At 38.1% G+C, this 19,923-nt stretch overlaps 1 protein-coding gene across 12 annotated transcripts in view; it reads right to left on the reverse strand.

Annotated features, from left to right (window-relative positions):
* The window catches only part of LOC117434877 (neuron navigator 2-like), a 171,628-nt gene extending 153,105 nt beyond the window's left edge, over window positions 1-18,523 (reverse strand). For 11 of the 12 annotated variants that reach the window (XM_059003122.1, XM_059003121.1, XM_059003128.1 and 8 more), the window contains exons 1-2: window positions 18,384-18,493; window positions 15,175-16,020 (exon numbers count right to left, since the gene is read on the reverse strand). In XM_059003122.1, coding sequence (XP_058859105.1) covers window positions 15,175-15,501 — 327 coding nt within the window. In that variant the 5' untranslated portion in view covers window positions 15,502-16,020; window positions 18,384-18,493. Of the gene's footprint in view, window positions 1-15,174; window positions 16,021-18,383 lie in introns of all 12 variants that reach the window. The other variant, XM_059003132.1, reaches the window with a different exon arrangement.
* Between the last annotated feature and the right edge of the window lie 1,400 nt (window positions 18,524-19,923).

The following is a 19,923-nucleotide window of genomic DNA, read 5'->3' on the forward strand; positions in this document are numbered from 1 at the left end:
CTAAGCTGATTCTCCGTAGTAAGGACAGTCCTCTACATATCCAGTGCTGGCTGGGATATGGGGCTCATCCCCCATCTTCCTTTAGTATAGGCTGCAACAGCAGGAGCCGAGAGCCACGGAAAAGTCCCGTTCCCCCGAGGAGGGCCACCTGCTCTCAGCGTGCGCAGGGCTGACAGCTGCACACAGCCAGGCCCGTGACCAGGCTGACTGGAATTCTGCCCCAGACCCAGGGGACAGCATTACCAGCACATTAACTGGAGAGATGCTCAGGGAAAAAGAAAGAAACTAGGGAACCGAAAAACAGCACACACACAGTCACACACACACACACACACACACACTCAGTCACACACACTCATGTCACACACACAAACACTCAGTCAGTCACACACACACACACACACACACACACACACACACAGTCAGTCAGTCACACACACAGTCAAACACCCACAAACACACAGTCACACACACACACAGAGTCACTCACACACACACACACACACACACACACACACACAAACACTCACACACGCACAGCAGCTGGTCAGTGGGACACGATTCTCACCTCTAATCTTGGCCTGTGCAGGACGCAAAGAGGGAAATGGCATGATTTGCATGACAAGAGACCCAGAAAAACAAGCGAGAACAATGCACTTCTGCTGGGAGAGATAAAGCTGTATGTATATTATATATATATATAATGGATAGGAACCCTGATTGTCTGATTATACAGATTCAAATACATATTATAAAACTGATTGTTAGAATGCTGCATGCTGATTGGTCAATCAGGGCTCCAAGCCGTGACAGTATCCATGATATAGTAACAGTTGCAAACTACTCTGGTTTTAAAATAACAAAAAAAAGCGCAAATCTCTACACCTGAGCTAACTTTGCATCAGTGCGCCTCATCTGAAATCAAAGAGAACGTGAAACAGACCCCTACGAAGAGATTAATTTATTATGAAAACAGATTAAAAAAAAAAAAGAAGTATGCCATTGGCAAAACGTAAAAGTCCCTACGAACAGAACAACAAAAATGGCACGCCGATTTCTGTTTGAAGAGTCAGCTTTGTGCCAACTGAAAAACACATGCATACAGACTGAGATGTTGACAGTGTGTATTTATATTACTATTATTTTTATTTATTTTTTTATTTTTATTTGGGGTCCAGGGGCCAGGTTCGTTATAGCCGGAGGTTTGTTATAATGAAGGGTGTTATAGCGAGGGTGTACTGTATGTTAATTAGTTAATAGGTAGACCTGAATACTTTCATAGTGCAAACACCAAGTAATTAAACTTACCGTAACGTTAAGCTTTGATATTATACAATGTGAAAACAGGTGAATGGATAAGTGGGCTATTCAAATAGGAAACAAAAGTTAGTATGTAAAAAAAAGATGTAAAGTTAGTATCGTAGAATTATGTGTTGAATAAATCATGTTTGAAATGTGTATTATTATTTTGCCATTCAGTACCAATACTTGCATTAAAATAAATCTCCTGAACAAAATGAAACAGAATTTAAGACACACTAGTAGGGCATTTGTATTAAACATTCTAGATTATTATTTTTTTTGTCTGTTTGAGATTAAAAAGGCTGTGTTAATTTTAAAACAAAAGTTATATTCCTGCAAAACAATCCAACATACTTGCCTTAAAATCAGCTTTGAACAAGAGAGAGAGACAACGTTAACATCTTAAATAAAGTGGAAAAAACGTAGTTCTAGTGTTAAACACGCCGTGTCATGTACATGGGTACATTTTACACAAAGGATTTGGGGTGGAGTTATAAAATGCAGCATGCAACTCCACAGTACATACTGCAACACAAACAGAATCAATTTGAATACACGTTTCTGATTTCTCCAGTATTGAGAGAATCCTGTCAGGTCTACCATTCAGCACTGCACAGATAAGAAACCCAAGGACATGGTGTATTGTGTGCTACTGTGTATTGTGCTATCTGTATCAGGCAGTCAGTGCAATAAATTCAATCTGCTTTTCTTGCCAGTTAATACTGCAGAAACTCCCAAGGGTGGATGTTCTTCTCCACAACGAACCCAGAAAAACAAAACAAAACACACAGTGCTGCCGGTACATCCTGAGAATAAGCAGGACAATCACATTTCAACAGTTTGAACACAATTACATTTTAACATGTTTTGCTACTGAAGACAACGATTAAAAAAAAGATTGCATTTTCAGTTTGTAAAGCGAACAGATAACCTTATCAAACGGGTCTTCTCTCAAAATTTAAAAATCAAGGAGTATACCCTAAACACAGCCAAACCCTTAGCCGATGTCAAGGCTGCATGTAAAATCTATGCCGAGTACAGTAAAGAAGGGACATGCTGTCAGAATATATGCGAATCCTTCTCCCGACACTGAGCGCATCCAAGGGTGAGGAGATTGGCGGGTCAATATTTCCTAATGGATTTTTAACACCAGAGAGATGGACAGCTACAGCTAAGACTTCACACACTCAGGAGATCCCAAGATCAATATAAAAATCAAGAAAATGTTAGGCTACAAACTGTGACATATGCGACTGTGAATCCAATTTTAATAGACTGTTGCATGTCTAGCCAAAGTACTTTAAATTTTGGGTTTTATAAAATAAATAAATAAATAAATAAATAAATAAAACCAGACCACACTTGTAAGACAAACCCAGGTCTATCAAACAGATCCTTCTCCCAATCTGCCCCATCATGCTTTTCTAGGTGTTCAAAACAGAAGCAAAAATTAACCCCTCAGTTGCTGCACAACATATAATACTAGTACAAATCAAAGCACGTTTGGTTGTGCAATCTATAAAAGCCAACTAAGAAATGACTTTTGTTTGCCTATACACTGGATCGCTGCATTTTAGTTTGTGAATGTGTTTTGAAAGCAGTGTCTTTGAAAGGAAGGAAGGCATATGACGATGTGAATCTAAACAATAGAATCAACATCTGCTGTACTAGATCAAATCACACTTATTTGCACATGCATGTGCAGGTTATTTCACCACGTAGCATTATAGAAAAGTGCAGTCAAATGCAAGCCAAATTAGACTAAGATGGACAGTAGTGAGATGGGCAGCAGTGTGGAGTAGTGGTTAGGGCTCTGGACTCTTGACCGGAGGGTTGTGGGTTCAATCCCTGGTAGGGGACACTGCTGTTGTACCCTTGAGCAAGGTACTTTACCTAGATTGCTCCAGTAAAAACCCAACTGTATAAATGGGTAACTGTATGTAAAAATAATGTGATATCTTGTAACAATTGTAAGTCGCCCTGGATAAGGGCGTCTGCTAAGAAATAGATAATAATAATAGTGAGTGATACAGAATTTGCTTCAAAGAAAAAGGTACTGCATACAGTTTTACTGTAGCATAAAAGCAAACAGTATACATAACCAGATGATATACCATGCAAACCACATACACACGTGTATATCAATCCTACCATTAGGTCATAAAGGTTACACATTATCTCTATGGCAGATTTTTTTTTTAGACTGGATACTTATATTAGTACAGTTTAAAAGGAGCTGGCAGCTTTACAAATAATTGAAGTGGTGTTGAGCGCTGTTCTCAAGCGGGCTGAGCTTCCAAGACCAACAGTGCTGTGGGATTTTAAGACTGCAGCGGAGTACACTGAATACAAATGCCTGACTAATACGCAGGTCATCTCTCCGCTAAGCAGTGAAGACAGCTAAGAAACACTCCAAACAGAGGTTACCGAGACTAGCTTAATGAAGCTGAAACCAATCTCACTCAATTGCAGTTAAATGCCTCCATAATAATAGTGTTTGTTTCTGCTGAGTCGCTCCAATAAGACATCGATTTTTAACGAGAAACAGACCACTTTCCACCATTAGCCGAGGGGGTGCTGAGTAAAGAGTATGTAAGAGGCGCAAACGAGCAAATTACTGGTGTTTATTAATCAATTGTACCTGTGTGTGGCTTACAAAAACAAAAGGCTTTTAAGGCTGTATATTTAAAACACAGGCCCAAACCATCCCATGCATTTTGAGCCAAGATTTGTATGCCACAATAGTTTTTTGCTACAGTTTTAAACATGGCAAGACATTTGACAAATGGTTATACGGACCATACCTTAATAATTTTTTACTGTATTCTTCATTTGCAATGCTTTGTAGGCTTAAATATTTCGGTTTTCACGGATCATCATTTTACTTTCTGCTGTTTCTGTGATGAGCTCCATCAAACAAAAAAAAGGCATTCAACAACTAAATAGTCATCATTCTACAGCAATGCAATGCAATAGATGTGGAAGCAAATTACTCCTAATATGCAATAAATTAACTACTGTTAAATAACACTGTGTGCAGACTGCATAGAAATGTTAATTCAAACACAAGGTGCTCCCTGGCCGCTTACTGTTGTAGTCTGAGCCAAGCTGGTTATACAATGAATTCTGAATTTTAATAAACCCATAAATATTGAAAATTATTTTTTTAAAATTAGACTACATGCCAGACTCATTCTCTATGACCTACTGTAGCTAAGAATGAAATAAATGCCTTTAAGAAAACTCAATTGTACTTTAAAATGCTGGCATGGTTTCTAATTCTCTTGACAGAAATATGATGTCTTTGTTCCATGAGGGTGGAACTACTCATTGTGTATTGATGAATCATGACTCTTTCTTTACATGAGGCATCATTTTGGAATAGAGGCATGTTTCACTTGTACTGAGAGACAAGACCAAAAGCACAACATACAGTAGCTCATTGTAGTTCAAATGTTTTTTGAAATGGAGAAAAAGGTGTGTTTTACAGTTGGTATGAATATACATACTCTCCCTGTCAAAGTTGTGCATCATGTAATGATCATTTGATCTTATTATGCATCATATGTTAGCCCATCAATGTAGGACCATCAATACATGGGGATACATATTGTATCGTTACACCCCGATCTTTCAAGCAACACATGTGAACTGTGTAGTGTAATACAATCAATAACAAAATAGTCTACGGACATTAACAGGCTCAATATAGCAACTGTTCCTTTGTGACTATTAAGTTGCATTATCAGAATTCAAATTGCAGCAATCATTGTCTTTCCATCAACCGTGTATCATCAGTGATTTAGAAAGGTTTAGAGGCAGTTTTGAAATGTACTAATATCTTAAACAGAGGTCATCGGAATGCAGTATATTGTACATGGTAACTTTGCAGGAGTACTGTACATGTTTATGTTTAAATTCCAGTCCCTGGATTCATTCAGTTTATAAGGAACTTTGAAAATCAGATTGCAAAATTGCAGCTTGCAATACCACCTTAAAAAAAAAAAAAAAAAAAAAAAAACCATGCCGACATCTGGAGGCTGGTATCTGAATTTGGAAGACATGACCAGATGCACTGCATTCAGATTGGCTTAGTTATGGTGGATTATCCCCGTGTCCACCTCACGAGAGGAAAGACACATCAGGGCATGTCGAGAATCAGCTCAGAGAGGCTTAAACTGCAAGCAAGGCAGATAACCCTTATCCTTAGACTGTCAACTGGTCACAAATAACAACATTTGTAAATCACATTCATACCGTACATCTGCAGGACATTGAGCTAATCAGAATGGCGTGCCACGCACACTTCAGGTAGAGCCGAGCATGTAACATGTCACACTTCGGTTTCCTTTACAGTTTCACATGCCTCATTTACACACTTACAGGACACATAATCAAAACAAATGCACCAAAATAGAAAAAATGTGTATGGAACTCTTCACTTTTCCACTTTTTTTTGATTATTGAGTGAAACTCTGCAGAAGGTCTCAGCTAGGGAATGTGGTAGATGCGATTCCATAAAACATGTGCCACGTGGATCTTACCGAATATAATGCGAGTCACTATATTTTAATTTTCTTATCGCTGTAAACCAGCAGCCAAAAATCTTTTACTACAGTCAGGGTTGCCAACTGGCTCCAGAATTTACGGACACTTGAAGCCAGGTCAGGTCAGGTCTTTTAACTGAAAATGTAACGCAAGTGTAAACTGCGTGAGCTGTCACTAAAGGAATGGAATTGTTTTGTTAACTATTACTAAAAACACACACCTGTATGGGATCAGGAATTACTTCCTGCGAGGTCCGGTTCCATCAATCAGACCTATACAGCTTGCTGATTTGCTGTATTTGTCCGATTGGGGCGGGACTGTGCGAAGCAGAAATAAGTATTACATTAATAGAAACTTAAACCCAGGTTAAAACGAGAAAGAGAAGAGAGGAAGCATATTGGGCAATTACTGAGCTTGCTTCATAGTGGCCCAGAGGGAAAAATTACTGTAAACACCTGCAAATTATGCGGAGCACGCCTATTTAAAAAAGGAACAAACAGTAATTCTAAATCTGGCGCAGAAATACTGTGAAAAACCAATTCTCATAACAAAACACAATTCTGAAACGTTCAACTGAAGTCTCAAAGCAAAGCTTACAAGCCTATAATTATATTCAATCATTTCTTCTAAAGAATACTGTCCTGTATTGCACGTATTCTGCCAGGTTTAAAGGAAGGGGAGGAGGAGAGGAGGGTTCCTACACCTTGGAACAGTGCTGCAGTGTACACTTTCCAATAAATCCCCATTCATACCAGGTCTTATTGGTCAACACCTACTTATACTGACCACCGTATCCACAGCAGCACAGTGCTGCAGATTATGCACCATACCTAAAATGGGAGCAAGGACAAGTAAATAGCATGATATCAGAATGTGTATTTCAAATGACCCATGAGCAGTCTGCAATTTGAATGCTTCCAATTAGATTTTACTAGACATGTGTTGCTAGTTATATTAGATTTACATTGTGCCTCCAACTGTCTAATACTGTAGAGTGTATTTTAAGTCTGTGGGTTATTACAGCATCTACTACAGACTCAGTTGTGCATTCCCTTTGCAAAAGCAGCATGGTATGAAAGCTCGAACTACGATGCAATGCCAGTCTTCCATTCCCCAACTGCGGACTGTCTGGTGGTTTTCACAGCCTTCGTTCATCAGAACAGAGGGAGGAGACCAACAGGTTTCACAGTATGCTAAAGTTGGGATCAGGAAAATGACATAACACTTATGTAAATTGAAACTCTGTCTAGAGAACCTGGCATATAAAAGCATTGAACCCGAGTACCGAGGCTGTGGGGGGTCTTGAAAAGGTGAAGGGGAGAGGAATGTCCTCCTGGAGATCTTCTTCACCAACTGCTGAACCAGAAACAAGGAGGCAGGTGCTGAAGGTGACCTGGCAGCTGTTGCAAGTCCTGACTCTCTCAGCAGGGGGTGCCGTTAGGCAGAACTGTGCAGGGCGCCACCAAATCAGAGTTTGCTTTTCTGATTTTTTTTTTTTAAACTGAAATTTTAGAACTTGCTTGGGACCAGAACTATAATACTGATGCCCACTTGGATTGTTAATGCAATTTTTCAAGAAAGCAACAGAAGCACAGCTTACCGTACAGTGCAACTCCATCCACTTAAAACAAACCGTTATCCTCCTCTTTAAAATTCTGCTTTGAAACAGGTCAGGTTCAGTTAGAGCAGAGTCTTCTGTCTCTCCGCCACACAGCATGCAAATATCTTTATCATTTTGTCATCAAAACTAAGATTAATATAGCAGGCGATGGGTTAGGATGGGTTAGGAGTGTCTAACAAATTAAATCCATTTGTAAAATGTAAAGCAATGAAGTAGCAAACCAAGTGGCAGCCTCCTTACAATGCTTATACGAGTGTAAGAAAGCTAAAAGGAAGAGAAAACGAGGGCAGTGAATAAACCAATTGCATCGGCAAGCAAGGCATGTGAAAAGATATGATAAAATAAGTGATGGGAAAATTATTTAAAAAAAAAAAAAAAGAAAATCAGTATTACACAAACTGATAAAAATACAAAAAAATATATAAATACAACTCAAACATTTCTCTCCGATAAAGCAATTGAATAAGAAACCCCCTCTAGTCCTACACAAGGCATTGCTTACACCAGTCTTAAATCTTTCCTCTGAAAGAACTCCATCTAAAATATGGTGACCCACATTAACCTCTGGCATGGGCAGTAGTGGAGCTGAATGCAATATCTGTTTAGACAGCGTGTAAATATTTGATATGGATGATTAGAAGACATCTACAGTGGTATTGATCACTTCCATGAAGCATTAGGCTTTTCAACAAAATCACCAGGAGACAGGCGCAGCTAGCTAATGGAACGTCCTGCAGACTACAGTGTTAAATAATTATGATCATAGCTGGCAAAGCTATACCAGGGCTCGATTGAGGTTACTTGCATTGTAAATATGACCCCTTTTTTTCTAAACAATAAATGCAAGAAAACGTATTCTAGTAAGGAGAGCATGATCCCTTTATTATAATTCTAGGGTCATGATCCAAGTAATTTGCATGCTATACTGTACTCTGTTATGATGAAGGCATTTGCAGTATACTTTAGATTCCAGTAGCAATTCATCAGATCACTTTAAAAAGGATGTAATGGATAGCACACAAATGCAGTAAGTTTGTAACTATCAATTATAAAAAAATAAACAAACACAGTCTGCACACACATACACAGAGCAATTTTTTTAATTCCACCCCCCATGCTATTCTTCTCAACATTCCATAATTCCAATATTCGATTATTGCATGCTACAGCACACCAAAACAAAAGGGCATACATGTTGTATTCTCCTGTTATGCTATGGCAAAGACTGAGATCTGAGTAGTGATGAAAGCATGGGCAATATCCAAAATATAATTGGGATTTAATACATTTCACTTTGGACACTGCACAAGTTTTGGTGTTTGTCCATATTGCTACATTACAAAGCAGTTTCCCCATCCAACCAATACCAAGACCTATTAGCCACAAAGATCACATTTCAGCAATGTCCTTGAGCATCAAAAGACAACATCTCTGCACTTTTCAATTGAAAATGAGGTCTTGTTTTTCATACACTAATGTATAACTGTAACCATGACAAATCAGCACAATACTGGCCTATTCTAAAGCGCTGTCAGTGTTTCAAGCCTATCTGAAATGATCATGATTGTTTTAAGGATTAAATGCGAGGCACAGTGTAAAAATGAAATGACACTTCAGCTACCAAGAAAACACAAAATATCAGTATAAGCAGTTATCACAAGACCTTTAAATCTCAGTCCAATCGCAGTAGTAGAACATCTGGTCCAGCAAGTATCCTCACCCCCACTCTACTCACATCTCAAGACATTAACATTGGTCTTGATTACTGCAGTGTAGAAAGTACTGCTTGCATACTTTCACATTGGGGACAAAGCATGTCATTGGCTGCTTGGGGACACAGCTGGTTGGTTAATGACACAGAAGAAATTGGGGGTCAGGACAATTTCGCTCTCCAGGTAAGTGCAGGCATGAAAAGAGATTATCTTTCACCTGATGTACTATCATTTTTTTTAATGAAAATATGGTTGCAATGAAAATGTGCTTCTTTCCAAACTGCACCTGAAGCGGAGTGAATGGAGTAACAAAATCACATTTACTTCCTGAAGGTTGCCAGGGCGTGGTCCCCTGTGACATGGTCACCTCCCCAGACAACTGTTATGATTCACACCAAGGCTATTTGGAGGGCAAAGGCTGTTGGTTTTGTTCATTTTGACATTGGTAGTTTTAAATGTACAGGATACAATAACCAGAATATGCACTGAATGTTTAATCCACTCCTTCTGCTCTGCAAATTACATTTTGTATTTCAAGGATAACATCAGCTGTTTGATTAATATTTGAGTTAATAGATTTTTTTGTATTTTAGCCAGGTCTTTTTTTTTTTAATGAAGCAGAAGCATTGATTTTTATCAGCTTCATAACGAGAGACAGATGTATTCCTTCTCCTCCTAACATGGATATTTCATGCAATACATCAAGAGAATAAAATGAAAAACATTGTATTACTGTACAGGAACTGAAAACGGACAAATTAACTAGCTCAAGGCAGTGACAAATTATAACAAGTTCAGGAAATTTAAAATTAGAAGAAAAAAAAAATACAGGAAATGAATAACACATACTGGGAACGTTTAAAAAAAAAAAAAAAAAAAAAAGCTTCACGGTGGGCTGCAATGTAAGAATCCAAACCATAATCTGGTTAAATATTGCGTTTCCTGGTGAAGCTACAGTATTCACCTGCTGAGTGATCCCACTGAGCATCTCTCCAGGGGCTACAGACCTCTGGATTTTACCATGCAGTGGAAAGCTCTCCACGTTTAATTGAAATGCAAAGCAGATACCTGGGAATATGCAGCCGGAAACAATCTATTAATGAGCACAAGCTCCTCTTCTACAGTAACATGGAAAGCACATAACCGTGTCAATATTAGCGTGACACTGCACAGCACAATGCCTTCCGATTGTGGTTAAAATAATATACGATCAGGACCCAATATACAGTAGAAACAGACACCAAATCCACGTAGCTCCAGTAAATTACCATCTGCTTTGTTATATGATCCTTAGCAGGTTGTTACAGGCTTATAAATATCACTGAATTAACTGGAAAAAAAAGACTTCTTAAATGAAAGAGTCTAATACTGCAATAAACAATCATTGAGAATCAATCAGGCTTTTTAATTTGGCTTTACAGAATGCAGTTTATTCTCGGTGAGTGCTGTAGCTCAGTCCATTCACACACTCCAGCCACACAACAGTTTGGAGACTCCCATCACACAAAGCACTGTGCTGTATCATATAGAAAAGCAGTTCAGAACTTTCCATTAACCTCTTACTTATTCTCAGCACCTGTGGTGCGTGTCGGAGCTCTTTGTCAGGGCCATGTCTGCAGCTCAAGTGATAAAAACTACACAGCCCCATACTAAGGAAAACTGGGAATATCTAACAAAGAGCTTTCGGGGAAGTACAGTATTTACATAATATACAGCACATAAGAGAACATTCCTGAAGTGCACAATTCATTTGTAGAGTGGTGTGTCCAATCCCAAATCTGCAGGTTTAGGAATCAGAATGAATTTGTAATGCAGTACAGTAGTGCACCCGCGAGAGTAAAAAGAACAAATATTGTACACTGAGGCATTTCAGGGGAAACACTTCATTAAATGACTGTCCGGTAGATACAGTACATACAAGTGATTTCATTACAGTACGGTTGGGATGCTGCAAAAAGAAAGGAGTGTATGATGAATAGTAAGGCCAGCAGCTTGAAGAGGCTACTATACAATGAGAGGAAAACACCATCAATCTGCCAAGTGAGGCCACAGCTAAGGGGGGAGCCCAGCTGAGCCAAGCACAAAGTAGGTGTCCCACCTTTCAACCTGTGCACAAGCAGCCCTGTAAAGATGACACCGCTCTGGTTCATTGTGCATCACGCTGGGCTGTTTCTCAATGTGCTGTAACACTGCAAACCAATGTCCAACCAGACTAGACCTACTCTGCATACTGGAGCTTAGTGTGTAGGTAAGTACAAAACAACTGCACTGCATACATTATAAATGCAATGCATTTGTTACAGCAAAGCAGCTACACCAACCCAGGCAGTTTTACTGTAGCAGTATGGGTGGTCTTCACTGCCAAGGCTAATGCATGTTGAATGCACATGAAGGCAGCCATCCCCCACCTCATCTTGGGCTTAAACCCAAACAATCTGGCAATGCATGATGGGACCTGAACCACAAACACAAACAGCATCTTCCCTACTACTCTCCCACTTAATGAGCGTGCTTGGGTCACTTTACCCTTCCACTCACACGAGTCTGGAAACTGCCCAAGGGCTCCACATGATTGTCTTCCACTGCTCTGCCTCTCCTTGCGTTTTCTGCAAGAACCAGCCGACAGATGCTCTGTGCTCCCAGAGCCCTGCTGCCCACTGTTGCTCATTTCTCCCTCCTGTCTATCTGGTATCTCCGCTCCTTGTTAAGCCGGCATCTCTCAATTTATAGGCTTCACCAGTCCTCAATACTCTCTTTTTTTTTTTCCTTCTTTTTAAAATGTGGAGCAAATTCAAATAGCCGCACATGTAATGCAATCTCTTTCCTTTACAATTTGTATTCCAGCTCTGACAAATGTATAAAAAAAGCATCACGTCAAACAGTATTGAGTAGCATTGGTCATCATACCAAGTACTCCTTCCCTTTACACTCAACAGTAGGCCATTAGCTATAAAATGTCTTGTGCTCAGGCTTGCAGAACATGTTATAAAAATCACATAGATCAACGTGCAGAGCCGATGACAACTGCTTGCTTTCAGCATCATTTGGAAGTCCGCCAGAAATACGTGGGAGGGGGGACCCTTGTGGTTATTAAACTATTGTTTAGGTTTAATAATAGTTGTTGCTACACTGGGGTCTGCAAAAATATACGTTGAGAGAAAGGAGGACATTTTTACCTTACTTTGGTGACTTATTTCTCTTACTGTATGACAGGTATTTATTTATTTATTTTTTTTACTACATTTCACCTAAGGGTGTTGGGAACCACAAATTTAAAAAGTGACATGGTGCTTTTGGCTGATTTACTTTTACTGCACCAATACCCTGTGAATGATTCACTGTGTATCTGAAGGCTGTTCGGTATCTTGGGAACTGCTACCCCAAATAAAACTTTGCAGGAGATTCTATAGTGGATGCGTTTTCCATGCTTGGCAATGGGTATGCAGGTTATTTTCAGAGCTTGTTTATGCCTTATCAGCATTACAGCACCAGGTTCCATCCACTTGGCTTGGGTCATTTCCAAGAACCCCCGCACAGGCCTTGCCTGTTAACACTCCTGGTGTGTCAATTGCAGTATGCACTCCCTCATCTCCAGCAGGATTAACTGCATAGCTGCACTGTACACACACTCTACAAACTCTGTACACGCACTCTACAAACTCCATACATGCACTCTACAAACTCGCATCAACATCCTGCCATGAAGAGTAGCAAACCTGGTGAATAGACACACAAGGGCCAACCACTGGCAGATATCAATGACTGTTTGCAAAGCAGATGTTTCCCATTGAGTAAGGAAGTTACTCTGTCATTAAAAGCCCACTACTGTATATAAAAAAATATAAATTTATAAACCCATGTCAACAGCCTGGATTATTCTACACATCAGATAATGGAATAAACTATACAAAAGCTATATATATCCTGACAGTTCTTTAACTATAAAAAGCAATGAAAACTATTTTTAAAAAAGATACTCCCTAGGTCTCAATTCATAAGACATTGGATTTGCATCTTATTTGTAAATATATTAGTTGGGAACTGTATTGTTTCAGTAATTTAACTTGAAGACTGATTTACTGTATACCATACCACAAATAAATGTATTCTATGCAAATAAATGTAACTTTATATTATATATATATATATATATATATATATATATATATATATATATATATATATATATATATATACACACACACACACACCTGGGAAGTTGGTTCTCTTGAGCATATATATATATATATATATATATATATATTAAATGTCTCTTTGCAGATTTTCAAGTAATCAATGTGGACATGTGTACTCCCATGCCTAGACACTGAGCAATTTCATTCTATTTACTATACAGCAAGCAAGATTTGAAAAATAATGGTGTCAAGTAACCCAGGCACAAATCTATAATCTTGAGAAATCTACCGTTTGCCTGAATGGTATTTAGAAACGAATCAAAATGCTAGTTAAATCACACCAATAATACAGACACACAGAAGCAAACATTAAATGACCCAGAGGCAGACAATGAAATGGGCAAGATAACAGTGCCTGAGATACTCACTGAACCAATACAAGATGCAGAGGAGCAGCCACCCAGACATAAAAGTGTTTGGTACAGTCAGAGTACAAGCAAATTTTATTAATTTACAATTTTAAAAAAATAATAATAAAAAAATATTGCCCTACAACATGCAAAATAAACAGAATTAAATAGATTAAATAGATTGCTATCTGTCCATCTTAAGTTAATCAAAAGCAAAAGTGACCTTTATCTCCGAGCATTAACCACACTGTATTATCAGATCTTCTATAAAAGGGAATGGAAAGGTTATGCTGCTTTTAATCTTAAATTTTAAATTTACCTTTTGGAAAAAAGTTTGGAAAGTCGTTTATCCTAGGACTCCAAATACATCTACAATTCAAAATGTGCTACAACTACAGTCCCTGTAAAAACAAAAACAGGAATCTAAAACCCAATAGAAAAATGGATCCCCTTTCAGACTAATTCCACGCAGACAAGACATTCAGACAATTAGCTAAGCCCGTAAAAAAAAAAAAAAGAGAAATTTGACCCTACGTTAAGATTTATTTTGCCAACACAAAAGTGAAAAGGTTAGCCCATGAGTGCAGTGTCATTAAAATGAATGTTGCATCATTAGAAATGTAATAATCTCTGTAACGGCTGGAGTTCAAGTTGAAACAAGCCTCAAAGCGTGGCCAATTGATGTTATTCCAGCTGCCACAGACTCCTCACATGGGGTTATATCAGACTTTCAGATGCTGCTTCTGCACAAGGGCACACTCTGGTCAATAAAGCTAGAACAGATGGGAAATGCAGACTTCCATAGCCATCAACGCCACAGGCGAACAGTGTGGACTGCATATTCATTTTGTTACCAGTACAATACTCTTTCACCTTTATGTCAGTGATTGTTACAATCAGAGGCCTATCTACTTCAGAAGGAGGAGAGATAAAAGAAAAAAGAAATCTTTTCCACTGTGCTCTTCATCCCCAAGGCATAGCCGTCCTTCTAACTTCAAACCTTTAAAGGGTTACATGGCAGGTACATGCTTCACGTTAGAGGGGCAACTCATTGAATTATTTTCAATGATAGAATACCTTAATGCTAAATTATGTTGCAGTGATGAATTCTCCTCAGGGTATTAATGCTATTACAATAACTTGTATACAGATTGATTTAATGTCTCTAATATTGGTAGAATGTAGGTAATTTGGGTGTTGCGTGTGGAACAACTTTCTGTATAGTTTTGTAGTGTTTAAATGCGTTGAATGAAAACATCAACCTCAAAACGATAAGTGGAGCAATGTAAATGGCACTGAAACTAATAAAAGGAGTGAAAGTGGATTTGACCTTTCCATCTTGTGTTCATGGGGCTTCTGTGCATTGTGCAAGCAGCAAATTAAAACTGTCACTTCAGCTCAGCAACTGCACCAAGAATGAAGACTGCTGAAATGCTGTCACTTACCCTTTTTTGATCTTCTAATCCATGTGTCACTGGCTTTCTCCTCTGATGTTGGTTAGATTCAGCTCCCGAATCCATTTCTAATCCATGTGTCACTGTCTTTCTCCTCTGATGCTGGTTAGATTCAGCTCCCGAATCCATTTCTAATCCATGTGTCACTGGCTTTCTCCTCTGATGCTGGTTAGATTCAGCTCCCGAATCCATTTCTAATCCATGTGTCACTGGCTTTCTCCTCTGATGTTGGTTAGATTCAGCTCCCGAATCCATTTCTAATCCATGTGTCACTGGCTTTCTCCTCTGATGCTGGTTAGACTCGGCTCCCAATTCCATTTCCTTAAGTACAGATTGTTTTACCTTCAGTCCTTTCCCACAAGATATCCAACAAATCTGAAGTGGAGGAACAGAAAGCAGTCCTTTAAACTCTTAATTATTCCATCAAATTCTATCCAAACGCTGACATTCCTTCACAGTGCAGCGAGCAACATCCTTATTTACTGATCAGTCATTTTCCAAATCATCATTGTTCACTTCAGTTTAATTCCAGCACAGACAGCACATATTTTAAGGCAGGAAAGCAGCAGGGGAGCAAAAGCAGGTGGTTTATGCTTCATTGTTGCTGAAGCACCACGTAATCCATTGCAGTCAGGCCTCGATTAATTTATACGTCAATAAAGCTGTAAATGTGCATTTAATCCACTGGGTTGATATGATCAGCATAGCTTTTTACAGGGCCACCTTGCTCCCATTATACACCAATAAATCACACAGGAAAGCTGCCTTTGTAAATCCAGCAATATGTATCCCAAGATGCAATTCTCCATGCACTGCTGTCGTCTTCAATAATTAAACCTGAAATACATTTTTTTTTTTTTTAAATGTACTTGGCAATCAGTAAACAACATTACAAACACTCATTTCATCACTGTGATTAGGGAACCAAGCATTGGGTGTTATAATCGCATTTATACTTCAATGCAAAGACCCCCTGAACTCTGATTGGCTGAGCCAAAGGGATATAATCACTAGTATATGCCCTTATATGTTTAGAACTGCATCACAAAAACAAATCAAAACATGCAGTATGGTACTGTACCCTTAAATATAGATTGTTATGGTTGAGGTTTGGTTTTTGAAGTATGGCAAACTTGACACGCAACATAACAGACTAGGCAGAAAATGCAATAGTGGGAAATGCACCCAAGACACATAATTATATAGGATTCTCAAATGCTCGACTAAAGGGAGGCTTGAGTAGCCAGAGATTCATTGCAGAACTTCGATAGTAATTACCTAGTTATTTAAAAACTCAAACACCACTTGATCAAATACTGCATGCAGCTTCCAACATATATATATTTACAGATTAAACTTGTTTTTTGCTTTTTGACAAACGCTTGGAGATTCTTCCTGACCTACTGCAGTTTTACCAAGACTGAATGACGATTACAGTTTTACAGGTGGCACAGTTTAAAAATACTGTTTAGAAAAAATAAAACCTCAGGCTGAGGTCCATTTTTTTTTTTTTTTTTTTTTTTTTTTTTTTAATTAAAGTAGTTAGTGTAAATATTTTATGCTGGAAATTTGATTTGGTAATTATTCTTTCTTTTGTTAGCTGTGTCAACAAACACACATCATTTTATAAACACTAGCTGTATTTAAAAAATACAATGTTTCCATCATGTTTAAACATTTCCACAACCCTTCGTTTCAATTGCACCAGGGGACCAGTTGTTTCTACCTTTTTTACATTGTTGTGGTCTTCAAAGCTTTTGCTTTAACGTTGTGTTATACAATACGAAAAAGAAGGTGGTGCCCTAATCCAAATGTTTACCTTTCCATTACTTCAGTGCAATTTCTGTACTTTGAAGTACTTTTATGTTCCAAGGTTATGAATTGCAATATTTTGGCCATATCATTAGAAACCATGAAACAAACGATGGACACGTATCTATCAACCTATCTATCTATCTATAGATATATATAGATATATATAGAGATAGATAGATAAATATAAATACACACACAATGTATTACTTTTGACGTTTTAATATGACGATGTTTTCTTCTTTTATAGCCTTAATAAAAAGTTTGGTAACCAGGATATATTTGCATACCGTTTCCCACCCCAATGTAAAGAAGTACTGAACAGTTGGTAGCATTAAATCTTCCCAGCCAACCTGTCATATATCAATCCAGTTACTTGATGCAGACCCAGAAACTGTGCAAAAGTGCTGTACCTCTATCTCGCCTCTCACATCCTCCCTGCAGTGGAAATGCATTTCATTTTAATGACGGGATTACAGAGGAATATTAAATCTATCTTGTTTTACACAGCTAACATCGTAGATTGGTTGTATGTGGTTGTTACATCGACATCGCGGTGGTAAATCGAATTCTGTTACATATCAAACAGCCTGTCTTTGCGTTTTTTCACCCCAATAATATTTAATTTCATCGAGTATATCCCTTGCGAAACAAACCCATAAAAACAACCAGGAGGCTAAGTCTGCAAAGCCTAAAAATGATTCATTAATTACAACCCTTTTCATTCACACTTCTAAATGCTCGGTTACAAACAATCATTTGGAGATCTCCGAGTTTCCTGCATTCAAAGTATTAGTGTCAGCGTTCTGGACTGTAGTCCTAATTTTTTTTTCCTGCAGAGACAAGCACTTCGCATAGGTCAGTCCCTGCAAAACCCTGAGATATTGCGCAATAGTCATAAATGCACGTTTTTGTTCCTAATCAATATTGCCTTATCAAAACTGCTATTTTTATAGTGACTAAAGCGTGTGAAAAAAAAACTATAAAATCTAAACTGCTACATGTAAGACATCGTTTAAATATCTTCCTGCTTGATTAGAAGTGCTAATTCTACGATGATGACCCACCTCACCTCCACTAACATTTGGTTTACTTGCCAAAACAACTTAGAAAATGACAAATTTATAAACCATTCCTAAATCGATTGCAACTGTGCTTGCTTACATTCACATTTCCGACACATACAAAACCATTGACAACTCCCGTCCCCTGCAACCCCTTCCTCAGTGCTGCATGCTACGGTCCTACCACATTTCGCACAATTACCGAACCACCCAACACATTACATTCATTTTGCAATATAGATATTCCTGTACTACTTAGTTTCGCTTAGGCATGCATTCTTGTAATTGAAAGTGCCACGTTTAAAAACAAACAGTAGTACTCACCCACGAAACAAAAACATTAAAGTCGTATAGCAGCCAGACTGCTTTCCATCCACATGCAATTTCTATTACCTCTCTTGCAGCCAGTGCATTATTGCACAGCGCGAACCCCCTTCTAATCGATCGAATTACGTCATTATTCGCGCGCCAGTCTTCTTCCCGGTTTTTGAGCGCTGTCTGTTTCCATGGAAACCGTGAGGGGAAAAAGGAGTTAGTTGTGGCCTCTAGAGTCACAAAAATAAATACCACAGATATTTTAAGTGTTTTATTTACTACAGCACATTTATACATACAGAAATAATTTTTAAAAAATACCGATTTTATAATGCAATGGTTATGAAACTATAAATAACATGTACCATCGTATTAAGCTTTTCATTCGTGGATAAGACAATATTGGGATCCCTTAGTGTTCATCTGAGATAATATAGTTTGGTATTGTATTTATTTTGTACAGCTACTTATTGACTAAAAAAAAAATAAGTTTACGGTTTAAATGTTGCAGCTCAGTACTTGTGTAAAATAATCTTAATTTGTTTCTGTTGCTTTCATGTTTGACATTAAGATAAATGGTGCCCCCATCAGGCAAAAATAAGACACATAGGGTATTTAAATCAAGATATTTTCTACCAGGACCTCATAGTAAGTGACAACTGTAAATAATGAGAAGAAAAGAAAAGAAATTACGAATTAGCCAAAAACGTCTACTTTTGATTATGTTTATATATATATTTGAGCTAATATATATATATATATATATATATATATATATATATAGATAGATAGATAGATAGATAGATAGATAGATATAGATAGATAGATAGATAGATAGATAGATAGATAGATAGATAGATAGATTCACAGCCATTCACAGTAAACTTTTTTTTTTTTTTTTAACATCTAGCAACTAGCATCCATTGTAATGAACCTGCATCCCCCACTACGTCTTAAATGCCTTACCAGTCAATCCAACTATTGTATTTTAAACAGGGCTGTGTAGGGTTGTATTTGCAGTAGTGCTTACACAGCATGAAACGTGGAAGTAAAATAGTGGTGGGTGTTACCTGTAGTGGCAGTAATTAACAAACGTGCGGTGGGTGAGATACACATCAGATCTCTGATACAGTAAGGCATTTTATTTCAAAACAGTACGATTCATAAATTGATGCACGATTGTTATATATATAGTGGTTAGGGCTCTGGACTCTTGACCGGAGCGTCGTGGGTTCAATCCCCGCTGAGGGACACTGCTGCTGTACCCTTGAGCAAGGTACTTTACCTAGATTGCTCCAGTAAAAACCCAACTGTATAAATGGGTAATTGTATGTAAAAATAATGTGATATCTTGTAACAATTGTAAGTCGCGCTGGATAAGGGCGTCTGCTAAGAAATAAATAATAATAATCACAGGCTCCCTTGAGAAGGATTTGTATAACATATAGAAACGTTGGGCAGCTGGCTCTGAGCTAATATATAACACAGAAATGTATATTACACAACATACCACAAGTATTGGTATGTTGCAAGGTTAACAGTTTTGTTA

Source organism: Acipenser ruthenus, chromosome 28 (assembly GCF_902713425.1).
Source record: "Acipenser ruthenus chromosome 28, fAciRut3.2 maternal haplotype, whole genome shotgun sequence".
Classification (NCBI taxonomy): Eukaryota; Metazoa; Chordata; class Actinopteri; order Acipenseriformes; family Acipenseridae; genus Acipenser; species Acipenser ruthenus.